Source organism: Budorcas taxicolor, chromosome 7 (genome assembly GCF_023091745.1).
Source record: "Budorcas taxicolor isolate Tak-1 chromosome 7, Takin1.1, whole genome shotgun sequence".
Lineage (NCBI taxonomy): Eukaryota > Metazoa > Chordata > Mammalia > Artiodactyla > Bovidae > Budorcas > Budorcas taxicolor.
In genome coordinates, this window is record NC_068916.1 from 20,248,379 (window position 1) to 20,262,424 (window position 14,046).

Sequence of the window (14,046 nt, forward strand, 5' to 3'; positions counted from 1 at the left end):
GCCAGCAACCTGACAGTGAAGAGAGGGGTCATGTGTCTGGAGTTGGACAGGCCTGGGTGAAAACATTCCAGCTCCAACCTACACCCAACTGGGTGCTCAGACTCCCCCACATGCCTCCGAGCAGAAATCATTAATAATGAATAAAACTACTAATACCAACATTTATTATTCCCCAAACCATGACTTCAGAATGAATAACTGTCTGACCATAGCACTGGTGAGCTCACCACTGCACTTTAATAATATTATCATTCTCAACACAATAAGAAAAGAGGCTGCTTCACGACGAGGTATTTTGTGTGATTTCAAACATGTGGCTTCAGCTCTCTGGGCTCCTGTTTCCTCATGTGTGAAATGGGGATGATAATAGTTTCCATCTGGTTGATCAATATTATCAAGTATTTATCGTCTTCTAGGTGTAATGTTTTGTGTTAGGTAATGGGGATAAAACTCAACCCTCAGAAAACTAAGGTCACGGCATCTGCTTCCATCGCTTCATGGCAAATAGATGAGGAAACAATGCAAAAAGTGAGAGATTATTTTTGGGGGGCTCCAAAATCACTGCAGATGGTGATTGCAGCCATGAAATTAAAAGACGCTTACTCCTTGAAAGGAAAGCTATGACCAACCTAGACAGCATATTGAAAAGCAGAGACATTACTTTGCCAACCAAAGTCCATCTAGTCAAAGCTATGGTTTTTCCAGTAGTCATGTATGGATGTGAAAGTTGGGCTATAAAGAAAGCTGAGCACTGAAGAATTGATGCTTTTGAACTGTCTTGTTGAAGAAGACTCTTGCGAGTCCCTTGGACTGCAAGGAGATCCAACCAATCAATCCTAAAGGAAATCAACTCTGAATATTCATTGGATGGACTGATGCTGAAGCTGAAGCTCCAATTGGGCCACCTGATGCAAAGAACTGACTCACTGGAGAAGACTCTGATGCTGGGAAAGATTGAAGGAGGGAGGAGAAGGGGACAATAGAGGATGAGATGGTTAGATGGCATCACTGACTCAATGGACATGAGTTTGAGTAAACTCCAGGAGGTGGTGATGGACAGGGAAGCCTGGAGTGCTGCAGTCCATGGGGTTGCAAAGAGTTGAACACGACTGAGCAACTGAACTAAACTGAATGGGGATATAATAGTTTTTTAAAAATGAAACAGAGACTTCTCTGGTGGTCCAGGGGCTAAGACCCCATAGTCCCAATGCAGGGGGCCCAGGTTTGGTCCCTGGTCAGGGAACTAGATCCCACACATCTCAGCTAAGACCCAATACAGCCAAATAAATAAATAAATTTATTTAATAAAAAAATAAAAACCAGGTCTCTGACTTTTGGGGATATTGCATATGAAGGCTTTAGCACTGAGCTTGACACTTAAGAATGTTATTATCATGTATAACTAATTTTTACCACATTACAAATACACCTGTTATATATCATAAATATCTTACTTTACTTATTAATATTACTTATCATGATACCATATCACTATTTAATAATGTTAATATATCAAGACAAAATCACACATAATTTGTAGGTTATGCATAATGATAAAAATTAAAGTTACTTATTATCACGTATTATTACATAGCCATTACTGACATCAAACGTAAGCATATTTAATATAAATATTACTAGTATGATGATTTAAAACTGTAATTGTTTTTTATATTCGTTATAAATAATGCTCTTAAGCACTACATCATTCTGGAGAAGGAAATGGCAACCTTCTCCAGTGTTCTTGCCTGGGATAATCTCACTGACGGAGGAGCCTAGCGGGCTACAGTCCATGCTGTCATAGAATCGCACGCGACTGAGAGACAGCACTACAGCAGTATTGGCAGAAATGGCGCTGCTCTTCCATTCCCTGGGCGCGTGAGGGCGCTCGCGGCGCTCCCGGGGACTCTGACGCACGCAGGCCCCGCCCCCGAGTCCCTACTGGCGACGCGCGCAGTGCGCGATGGCGCAGCGCCTGGCCCCGCCCCGGGCCCGCCCCTCGCTCCCTGGCCCGGCCCCCTCCCTCCGCTCTCCAGCCGGCGGCGGTTGTTGTTCAGCGGCGGCGGCCGCAGCTCGGGTCGCAGCCTCCGGCCGCCCGGCCGCCCGCCAGCCCGCCGGCGGGTCCGCGCGCGGCCATGGAGCTGGAGGTGCCGGACGAGGCGGAGAGCGCCGAAGCCGGGGCCGTGACCTCGGAGGCGGCCTGGGCGGCGGAGAGCGGTGCGACAGCAGGTAACGGTTCCGGACCTTCCTCCCCTCCCCGCTCCCCGAATGGACCCGCCTGACCCCCCTGCCGGGGCCCAGTGGACCCGTCCGAGCGCTGGAGGGGCGTCGGGACCTGCTGCAGGAAGGTCGGAACGTTCCACTCGGGGGCGCTCGCGGGGGGGATGGAACGCCCCACTCCGGGGCCAGGGGACGCGTCGTCTGGGGCCCGAGGGAGGACGGTACACCCCGCCTCGGTGGCTCAGGCGTGGCGCCCCCCATTCCTGGGGTCCTTGGGGAGAGCTGTGAGTCTGGGGGCGGGGGTGGGTGCAGGGCCCCATTCTGGGAGGCTGTGGGTGGAGCAGCTCCGGTTGGAGGCGCGCGGGGAAGATGGGTACTCACCTCTGGGCGGGGGGAGGCGACCCCCGTTTAGGACGCGCCATGGGTGAGTGGGTACACCGCCTGCCTCCTGCTGAGGGCGCTGAGGGACGACATCCCACCCGGTCTTGTGAGGGGGCTGCTCTACGCGTGGGATTGTGGAGTACCCCCGTTCCAGTGAGGAGCCCTGCCTCCAAAGGGTGATGCAGACCCTCTGCTCCCGGCCGCCCACCTTGCTAGTGTCAGCTCCCGGGCCTCACCTTTTGCCCTGCAAGCGGTCACCCTCTGGGCCCATCTTACTGGTCGTGAAGGGCAGGGGCTGTTGTGGTGGAAATGGGGGGTCTCGAAGGCCAGCCGGGTCAGCCTCCTGACTACCTTATCATTCTTTGTGGAATTCACCAGACCAGGTTTTTAGTTCACTGGCCGTTCTTTTCCCTTCCTGGGCCTCAGTTTACTTGCTCTAACAGGAGGGGGCTAGGGGTTGACATCTCCAGACACCTTCAGTGCCAGGGCTCTGCTAGCAGGTGGGGAACAGGAGAGCCCCCGGCCTTTTCCCTGGATGTTGAGAGGAGGGCTGCCGTGGCTCTGCAGGGTGTACTGCTTTCCCCAGGGCCTCTCCTGGGTCTGTATCCCTCGCCCTTCCCTAGAGCAGGTTTGGGGAGGGAGGCGGCCTCACCCAGCCCTGCGGGCTCCAGGCCGAGCCCGAGCCCAGCCCCTGCCTGGAGGGGCCGGTTCCTTCTTCCTCCAAATTTCAGGCTTCCAAGTACGAAGTTTCCGATCTGCAGAATTCTCCGTTTCCTCTTCTCTCCCCACAAGGCAGCCCTCGCTGGCGAGTCCCTGTGGACGCCCACCTGGGGCACCCATCCTCCTTCTCCCCCAGGCCTCCCGAACCTTCCGTGGCAGGAGGGAGATACTGCGCTGCCTGGGAGTTGGGAGAAATGTCTGGAGGAATAGCCGGAGCTGGGAGCAATCTCCACCCCGCCCCAGCCCTCCCCGGGCTCCGGAGCACTCCCACTGCTCCCCTTCCTGCTTCCATCTGGAGCTGCATGGTGGATGACCCCGTTCAGCTCCACAATCCGGCCCCCACGCCCTGCTTCTTTGCTGGCAGCGATGCCAGCACCAGACAGTGGAGGGGCCCAGCTGAAGTCCCTTCTCAGCCCCCTGACCTCCACCAGCAGTCCTCTGCCCTATATGGGCAGAGACAAAACAGCCTAGGACGCAGTGACCACAGGAAAGCCACACAGCAAACGTGTCTTATCAGGGGCTAGGTGATGGGGTCAGATAAAGTTCAGGCCCCGGCTGTGGTTGGGTCTGAGCCCAGGGACTTGACCAGTGAGACCCCCCCCGACCCCCGCCTGTCCCCAAACCCGCAGAAACCCGACTCCCACACAGCTGATGGCTTATTTCACTCACTGTAGGGTCAATAGCTACCTGTCCTCTGCTGAACCCGTTTCTGTTAAGTTTGGGGAACAACTGTCCACGCCTTTCCTGCTGCTCACACAGACGCATAAACACACAGCCGGGGCTGCTCATTCACCAGGGGGTTTGGAGGGTACCCTCACACCTTGGCACCAGTGACAGTTAGGGCTGGAAAATTCTTTGTTGTGGGGACACCATCCTGGACACTGTAGGGGGTGGAGCAGCATCCCTGCCCCCACTCACTCGATGCCAGGAGCCCCCCAGTCATGATGACCACAGACCTTCTCTCCAGACATCATCCGTATTCCCTGGAGAGGCAGCCACCAAGAGTGAGGCCTGCTGTACTTCCCTTATCATTCTGTGCCTTGCTGGCTTTTTTATCCACAATATGATATCCACCCCCCCCCCCCACGTTGGTATCAGTTCTTTTCAGAGAAAGAGAATACAGTGCTGTGATTGAGAGGGTGGAAACTGTAGCTTGCCTGTGTTCCACTCAAGTGCTCTGTGACCTCCAAGGTCAAATGCCTTGATCTCTCTGAGCCTCAGTGTCCCCATCTGTAAAATGGGGCCACACCGCCAGCAGTACCTGAATTAGTGTACCAGCAAGTGGAGAGTGCTTGGGGAACTTTAGCAGCAGCCCACGCCAGTTAGGCCTTACTGACTCAGAGGGCCTCCTGGTGGGGGACGGTTGGGTGGTGTCTGGAGCTGGCTTTGTTGTCACAGCCATACTGCAGTAAACACCCTTAAACATGGCCTGGCGCTGTGGTGCTTTCATCTCTAGAAGCTGGAGTCCCTGCCTCTGAGTGGCGGGGTCAGGGGCAAGCAGGTTGATGCTTGGGGGCTTTATGGAGAGTTCCGGCAGGGCTGAGAGAGCCTGGCTGTCTGTGTGCCCACAGCCTTGCTAGCTCCACTCCGGATGTTATTGGCCTCAGTCCCTGGGGCCAATCTGATGAGAGTTAAATGTTGGTGGTGTTTAGAATCTGGTTAAACACCTGGGTTCCCAAGGCCTGGTCCAGGGAAGGCCTGCTGGGGTTCTCTGCTGGCTCTTGGGGGCCGTGTGGGGTGTCTGGCTCCAGCAAGGATCTCAGGGAGGGCTGGGCCCTGTGGGGGCCCATGAGCTGCCTGTGGGCTTTGGCTGTGCTGTGGTCTGTTGCTTCTGAGCTATTTCCCTCCTGCCCTTCTTGCTTCCATGTTATTTCAGAACAGTCAGCTTTGTCCCACAGACCCCCAACCCCTTCCCACGTCTAACTTGGTGGCAGATTTTGTTGGCTTTGCCTCCAAATGGACTGAAAATCCACCCGCTTCCCCCCACCCCTCTGCCTCCGCCTGGTTTAGCCCCATCCTCATTGCTGGCCTGATCTGCCTCTTCCTGTGTTCCCTCCCACTCAACTCCAGAAGGCTCTGCCCCTCCTCTGCCACGGCCCTCCAGGGTCCCACCTCACTGGGGTAAAAGCCCAGGTCCTCCCCCAAAGCCATGCATGTCCTGCCCTCCCCTCTTTCCTCTCTCCCCTTCTCTCACTCTGTAAAAGACCCCCGGGCCTCCACCCTGCTCCTCCAGCACAGCAGACCCAGTCCTGCCCTAGGACCTTTGCACCTGCTGTGTCCTCTGCCCGGGATGCTTGTCTTCCATATCCCTGACTTTGCTTCCGGAGCTCTTCCAAGTTTTTGCTATGACATCTCCCCTCAGGCTTCCTCTTATGGTTGAGGGGCCTGAAAGAGGGGCAGGAAGCCAGCACGGCCCAGGCAAAGGCCTGAGTGGCTTGAAGAGCAGTGGGGGCTATCATGGCTGGGCAGGTGGGGCCTCCTCATGAGGCTTCCTCTGCAGCTGTGGGTAGATGGTAACCTGGGGCTGTGGTCGCCCTCGTCCCCTCACTGACTCAGCTACAGCCTTTGGAGGCAGAAGGGTCCTAGTTCTAATCCCACCCTGGCCCCTTTCTAGTGATGTGACATCTGGCACTTGGTCCGGCACACTCAGTTCCCTCTGCAAAGCAGCCCTGGGAGCTAGACCATCTTTGCCAGCTGGGGACTCTCTGCCTTAGTTTCTCCATCTGTGAAATGGGCAGATGACTGTGCCTTTCTTGGAGGGCTGGGCCAGGCGGATTGGCATGTAGAGCCCTGGAAGGATGGATGGGGACCTGCTTAAGGGACCACTTCCCTCAGAACCTGGATGGGCAGGGCCGATGTCCAGCTCGGCTCATGGGGTCTCTCTCTGCCTGGTTGTGGCCTGTTGGACATTCCTGGAGGCTGTCTGGGGATGGGGGTCAGGTACCAGGGCTCCCTCGCCCTCAGGTTGGTGGGGGTTAGGATGCGATGGCAAGCAGGTGAGCCCAGGGGTCGTAGACTGAGGCCCGAGTCCATCCCACCTGCCGGTTCTTGTCTGTCGCGTCTCGTTGGTGCCTGCCATGCCCTGTCACTTGCCTGTCGTCCACAGGGTATCCAGCTACAGCGACAGAGCTAAGTGTTGAGATGGGCTCATGGCCTGTGAAGTCAGGGACACTTGCTGACTGGTGCTCTATGGAAGATGGCTGCCAACCCCTGAGTCAGACCACCCCAGCTCCAAGGGAGCTGTGAGGGTAGTGAAAGGGGCATTATGGCCCCAAGGGGTGACCAAGACCTGCTGCCTTAGAGCTGTCAGGGGAGCAGGTGACCCGAAGGAGAAATAGCAGCCATGTCAAGCATGTAGGCAGGAGATCAGCTGTGCAAAGGCCCTGAGGCAGGAATGAGCGTGGTGGGGGCCTGGCCTCACTCAGGTTCTGGTCTGAGTCCAGCTGATGGCGCTGGCAGGTGTAAGCAGGGCGGTAAGTCACACTCCAGAGTGATCGCACTTGGGCTGCTTGGTAGGAAGAGGAGCTGTGGGGCCAGGGGCCTGGACGGGGGTCTTGTGGGGGTGGAGGAAGATGAGGGAGTCTGCACCCTGGAATTGATGAGGGCAGATAGGAAAGGGCCCAAGAAGGAGCAGGTCCGGGGGTCCAGGCTCAGGCAGGCTTGTGCTGATGGGGGAAGGGAAGGTCTGGTGGGCGTCCTGGGATTTCCGACGCAGGTGGAGGCCCACGGGACCTTGGGTGGGACGGCCTGAGGCTCGGCCTGACTCACTCTTGCCTGGGCCGAGGACTGTGTACCTCTTTCCACCTCGCAAGGTGAGGACAGTGGGGTCCCAAAGATTAGGTAGGGCAGGAAGAGGTGGGACCCACCTCCCTTGGCAGCACTCATTAAGTGACAGCATTTACTAGCCTGGGGGCTGAGGATCAAGAGCATCTGGACTCCAGGCCCCCCTGTTCCCCCAGCCTGCCACCCCGACCCAGCCCTAGCCGAATGTCACCACTCATAACAGTCCAGGCCGGAGCCCTGCTGGGAATTTCCAGGCTGCTGCCAGTTGGCTGCGGGGCTTGAGGTAGGACTGCCCACATTAGGGATTACTGACCTGGGGATTAGCTGAGGGGCCCCTGCACTAATTAGGCACCACCAGGCCGCCTGGAGAGGTTAGGGTCCAACCTGAGGAGCCAGATGCCAGAGCCAGCAGGAGGGCATCTGGGGACCTGGCGTCTGGCTCTGACCTAGGAAAGGGACCCCAGCATTAGTCACAGTCGCGCCTCACTCAATCACACACTCATCGTGTCCGTATGTGGGCCTTGATCCTGGGGGCTGGGGATGAAAGTTTGAGGCTGTGGGATGCAGGGCGGGTGTTTGTTACACGTGGGTGCTGAAGAATGGCTGGGCCAGGCACTGGAGCCAGCCCGAATGAGACAGCGTGGTCCCTGTGTCCCGGGGCAGGGGGTTGCCAGTGGGGTGCGTGCAGACAGTAAGTAAAGGAGGAAAACAGGTATCATGCTGCCAAGAGGAAGAGAAGAGCAGAGAAGGGGAGAGAAAGGACGGGTGTGTACTATGGAGTGTGGGGAGGGGCTTCCAGCACGTGCAAAGGCCCTGGGGCAGACCATGTTGGAGGAACATAGAGGAGGCTTGTGTGTCTGGAGCAGAGTCGGGAGGGGAGGTCAGGGAGGGGACTGGGCAGGTTGTTCAGGGCCTCATGGGCCTGGGGGAGAACATGGGCTTTTACCCCAGGGAGTTGGGAGCCCTGGAGGGCTGTGGGCAGAGGAGGGGTGGGCCTGACTTAGCTGCTCACAGACTAAGCCACAGTGGGGGACAGACTGTGGGGAGGGAGGAAGGAGTGGGGCACTGGGGCAGAGGGGACTGTGCAGGTCCTGGTGGGTGGGGCTGGGGCTCAGGTGGAGGCAGGAGTGATTCAGAGTAGATTTTAGAAGCCAGGTTGACAGGACTGATTGAAGGGTTGAGCATGGAGGAGCAAGAGACAGAGGGGAGTAGGGGCTGACTCCCATGTTGTGACCTGTGCCCCAGAAAGACAAGCTGCCTCGTCTAAGGTGGCGGACGGGGTGGGAGCAGGTGTGGGGGACGGTCGGGTGCAGTGTTAGTATGAGACATAGAGAAATGCCTGAGGGCAGAGGACCCAGTCTGGAGCCCGGCGGGTGGTGGGCTGGTGGCTTTGGGGTGGGGAGGTGGGGGTGAGGCAGGGCCAGGGCCTGCCTGTGTGGAGTGATGACCGGGCAGCTGAAGTCCCTGTTGGAAGACACGTCTTAGCACCTCTGGTAGGACATGGCCTTTCCAACCTCTGACCACTGGAGGGAAGGTGACCAGGGAGCAGGTGCAGAGGATTTGGGGTCCCAGCAGCCCCGGGAGGCTCATAGGGGAAGCAGGATTCAGGCTTGCCTTCCTCTCGGGGTCCCATGAGGGTTAGATGAGCCAGCCCACAGGAACTGTCCAGGACAGGGCCCAGCCCTGAGGCTGGTGGCCCAGGGGGCACCTGCCAGGGCAGGAATCTGAGTGGGCTGTCTCTTGGGTCCTTCTGCCACCGGTTAGGGACTGGGATGGACGTGGAAAGAGCAGGGGCCTTTATCGGGGTGTCCTCAGGATAGGAGGGATGATCTGGGTCAGCACCCTGAGCCAGCTTAGGGTTGACTGGTTTGGTGGTGGTGGCTCTGGGATGTGGGGTGGGCCCTGACTGGGCCTGGCCTGGCCGGGGGTGGTTAGGGTGGGGCCCCCGGGCTTGTGTGTGAGCAGGATGAGGAGGGGGAGGGTGTGAACCATGGTGGCTTGGTTTGCACAGCACACATGTGCTCATGGGCATGTTGTTTGTGATCTGGGAGTTGGCTGACTCAAGGTGAGACAGTCCCCAGGTCTGCAGGACCCCCAAGATGTTGGAGCATCGTTAAGATGCATGTGATTAACCCCAGGTGAACTGTTCTGAGCTCCCTCCAGCAAGGGTGAGAGCGCTGCACCTCGTCCATTTCTTCCATCTTTGCTGAACTTACACACAAGGGGATGTTTTGATGTAGTTGCAACTTGTATATATATATATATATATATATATGTCTCATACTAATACACATCAAAACTGAGTCAGAGAAAACATGAATCAGAGGGAAAGGTTTTCATGTGTTGTTTCATCTTCATTGTGTTGAATGTATCCTGGGGCTTCTCTGGTGGTCCAGTGGCTAAGATGCTGCACTTTCACTGCAAGAAGTGCAGGTTCGATCCTTGGTCAGGAAACAAAGACCCCATATGCCAAGTGGCGTGGCCATAAAATAGAAGAAAAAAAAAATGTTTCCCAGCAAAAGGAGCAAGAAAACCTGGGATAAAGGGGCCTATCCACCGAGGTCAAAGATAAGAGAGTTCTTGATACCTCTGTCCATAAAGAGAGTTCTCGGGCCCCTCTGCATCCTGTCTTGATTCCATACTCAGAGACCCTTTTTCACCACTCACTCCACTCCTGCATTCCATCCTACACATCTCAGGACTCTTACCTACTTTCTGGGAACTGCCTATCAATTGCATCATATATCTCCCATTTTCAAATTACATATCAGTCTTTTACTTATTGATCTGTAGGAGCCTTTTATATATTATGGAAGGTTTATTTATTTTTTTAATCCATGATACAAATAAGTGCAAGAAGCTTCTCCCCATCTTCTCTTACAGTGATTATTGATGCCAGGCAGATATTTTGTTTTCATGTGGTCACATTGTCTCTCTTCCTATGGTTTCTCAGGTTGGTGAATGTGTCATCTGTGCTGAGGTTACAGTTAAATTCTTCTAGTGCTTCTATGGAGAAGGCAATGGCAGCCCACTCCAGTACTCTTGCCTGGAAAATCCCATGGACAAAGGAGCCTGGTGGGCTGTAGTCCATGGGGTCGTGAAGAGTCAGACACAACTGAGCGACTTCACTTTCACTTTTCACTTTCATGCATTGGAGAAGGCAATGGCAACCCACTCCAGTACTCTTGCCTGGTGAATCCCAGGGACAGCGGAGGCTGGTGGGCTGCCGTCTATGGGGTTGCACAGAGTCGGACACGACTGACATGACTTAGCAGCAGCAGTGCTTCTATAATTTTACTTTTTTCCCTTTATGTTTAAATTCCTGTTAGATTTGGAGTTTATCCCGGCATGAGACGTGTGAGGGTTTAATTGAGCAGAGTGCTCCTGGGCGGCTCTGGGTCATCCCAGCCCCTCTTCCTGGATAATCTGCTTTCCTCCCGCTAGCAAATGTCACCCGATCACAGGCCAGACTCCGGCGAGTGGCTGGTCTATTTCTGGACTTTTATTCATTCCCCTCGTCTGCCTCTGCCTTCATGCAGAAGTCATGCCTTCAGCTACAAGTAATAACACGTTTACCAGGAGAAAAGCCGCAGTGAGACCTGCAGTTGGTGGAAAGTGAGCGTTTGTTTCTGTCTCAACCCTACATCTCTGCAGAGGCAATGACTATCATTCTGGGTATATTATTATCCTTTCAACATTTTACTTTGAAAACTTTGAAACCTTCACAGAGTTGTGGGGACGTTCTGGCGACACCCACATGCCCTCTGCCATGAAGTCCAGGGGAAGGAGGACACGCAGGGCCTGGCTCCCTAGGGCTCTGTCACCCAGTGTCACGACTGATCCCCGTGTGGCCTGGTCTGACACCAGCTGTTGATTCAGTCAGAAATGCAGAAAGCCCGGCACTAAAGAGACCCCGCAAAGGACCCTTGTCTGTGGTCTGAGGGCTGAGCCCAGCAGGCAGGGCACCACCTCACTGGGCACGTGGGGAGCATCCTAGGACCTCACTGATCCGCATGTACCTGGGAGTGAACGTGTGAGTTACAGGTTCATTCCAGCCACTAGGTAGACCTGCACATGGGGAACCTGTGAGTAAGGAGGACAGAGGAGGCCGGGCTATGTGTCCCATAAACAGAGAGGCTCTCTGAGCCCAGCACAGGGTCATGTGGAGGAAATGGAACATGGGACAGGATTCAGTTCCATGAATTAACCCAGGCCGTCCTGCGTGGTAACATCTGCTTCCTCCCTGGGACTCCATCCAGGATCACACTCAGCATTTGGGGTCAGTGGGACCCTCTGAGGGCCCCTCTGTGACCCTAACCTCAGATAACCTCAGATGACCCATACCCTGCCACCTGTGGAGCCACCAGGCATGTGCCTGGTGACCCTGCTCTCCTCCAGGGAAGGGAACCTGTCCTCCGCCTGCTCCTCCAGGAAGCCCACTTGATTTCCCTGGCCAAGGCCGCCCCCACTGCCCTTAGACCTTTCACGTGATGGCCGTGTGGTGACCGTCCACTGCCCTGTGGGTTGTCTCTGCCTGAGCTGCAGGCCCTGAACTCTGGCAGCAGACCTGTGCTTGGTCCCTATGGCTGTTCTGCTCTCTGTGGCACCAGTAGTGAAGGTTCTGGAACTTTCTTTCTCTCAGGGCCCGCAGAGTCCTGGACGAACACCCCTGCCCCCACCCCCTTTGCCATCCCCGGCCCTGTCCTGTGCAAGGCTTCCTGTTTATCACTCTGGAGACACTCACTCTGTGCACTGAGATGGGGGGGGTTGCGGTGTGGGCTGCTGGTCAGGACTTGGCCCCCACCTGCACACTCCCCTCCAGCCACATCAAGCCCTGTCTGCTGTCCCTGGAGAGTGTCCCATCCCGTCACAGAAGTCTTTGTGTGTGCTGCCTGCTGCATCCCCTCACCCGCCCTTAGAAGTCAGCTCTCATGATTTTTCTCTTCTGTGAAGCTGCCATGTGTTTCTGGCACAAAACAGATCTGGCTCCACCCTCAGGCCCACCCCAGGCACCTCTCACCAGCACCCCCCATGTCCCACCCCCTCCGCCCCCGCCCACAATGCAGGGGCCCCGGGTTCAATCCCTGGTCCAGGAACTAGATCCCACATGCCGCAGCTAAAATCTGGCACAACTGAATAAATAAATATTTTAAAAATACTTCATTGCTAAAAAACTCTACTGGCTATTTGAGCCTTTAGAAAGTAGTAATCATTTTGCAATGGTAACATCAAAGATCACTTACGACAGATCACTTGCCAAGTATAGTAGTGATAAAGTTTGAAACGTGAGAATTAACAGAATGTGACTCAGAGACTTGAAAGGAGCAAATGCTGTTGGGTAAACGACGTTGGCACACCTGCCCGATGGAGGGCGCCCACAGACGTGCAGCGTGAGAAGCACACGGTGTCTGCCTTGTGCAGTGAGGCAAGATTGGGCTGCAGACCTCAGTCTGCACTCAGGAGTTTTGGGTAACAGCTTTGTTGAGGTAGAATTCACAGGCCACTGGGTTTTACCTATTCAAAGTGTGTAATTCAGTGGTTTTACTATATCCACAGAGTTGTGCAGCCATCACCACTGTCGATTTTAGAGCACTTTCATCACCCCAGAAGGAAACCCGTGCCCATGAGCAGGCACCCTCCACCCGCCCCCCCAGCCCCTGACAATCAGTACCCCACTCTCTGTGTCTGTGGATCGGCCTGCTCGGCACGTTTCCCATCACTGGAATCACACCCTGTGTGTCCTGTGTCTGCTTCTCTCACTGAGCATCGTGTTCTCAGGGTGCGTCTACGTGATAGCGAGTGTCAGGGCTTCTCTCCTTCTCGAGGCCAAGTGACGCTCCCAGGTGTGGAGGGACACGTGTGTTTATCCACCCGTCCGTGGGCATTTGGGCTGTTTGCACCTCTGCCGGTGTGGCTCGTAGGCCGAGAACATCCATGTACATCCCTTACGTGGACACGGGTCCTCGTGTCTCGGGCAGACACCCAGCCTTGGGGCTGCTGGGTCCGATGGAAACTCCAGTTACCCTTCTGAAGAAACACTGCCCTGTTCGCACTCAGCTGCACCTGTTCCCCCGCCCCATCCTCATCGTGGGGTGGGGCTGGGCGCTCACCATGAGCTCCAGGTGTGTTTCCCTGACGGTCAGTGAACCTCTCTTGCCTGTTGGCCATTCATGTTTCCTTTTTGGAGAAATGTCTGTTCAAATCCTTTGCTTCTTTTCTTTTTTCTTTCCTTCTTTTTTTCTTTTCAGTGTGTGGTGTGTTTTTTTTTTTTTTTTTTGATGTGGACTATTTTAAAGTCTTCCTTGAATTTGTTGCAGCATGGTTTCTGTTCTGTGGTTTGGTGCCTTGGCCATATGGTATGTAAAATCTTAGTTCCCCGGCCAGGGATCAAACCCACACCCCCTGCATCGGAAGGCGAAGTCTAACCACCAGGGACCACCAGGAAAGTCCCTGCTTGTCTTCCAGTTGGGTTGGTTTTTGTTTCATCGCTGAACTGCAGACCTGCTTTCTAGGGTCTCGACACGAGCCCCTCCTCGGGCGGATGATCCACAGTGCTCCCTCCTGTTCTCTGAGTGGTCTTCTCACCTCCGCAGTGGTGCCTGTGGAAGCACAGATATATTGCATTGTGACCAGGCCCCATTTCTCTCTTTCCCTTGGCTGGTGGTTCCCTGGGTGTCGTAGCCAAGGAATCCTGCCTGACTTGGGGTCATGAGGTTTGACCTTGTTTCCCTCTGAGGGTTTTATGGCCTTAGCCCTCACCTTCGTTTAGGTTTGTGATGCGTTTGAGTTAATTTTGTGTTGCTGTGAGCGGGACCCCAGTGTCTCCTCTCGTCCGGTTGTCTTGGTGCCCTCATGGTCTCCAGTCACTGGGAGGCCAGGACAGACCCCAGTCTGGGAAGAGCTGCAAGTGGACCCTAATCACCAACCACGCATGGGTCCTGC

At 55.3% G+C, this 14,046-nt stretch overlaps 1 protein-coding gene across 4 annotated transcripts in view; it reads left to right on the forward strand.

Annotated features, from left to right (window-relative positions):
- Positions 1-2,110: 2,110 nt before the first annotated feature.
- PIP5K1C (phosphatidylinositol-4-phosphate 5-kinase type 1 gamma) overlaps positions 2,111-14,046 on the forward strand; it is a 47,816-nt gene continuing 35,880 nt past the window's right edge. For all 4 annotated transcript variants that reach the window (XM_052643843.1, XM_052643844.1, XM_052643842.1 and 1 more), the window contains exon 1: positions 2,111-2,229. In XM_052643843.1, coding sequence (XP_052499803.1) covers positions 2,136-2,229 — 94 coding nt within the window. In that variant the 5' untranslated portion in view covers positions 2,111-2,135. The remainder of the gene's footprint in view (positions 2,230-14,046) is intronic.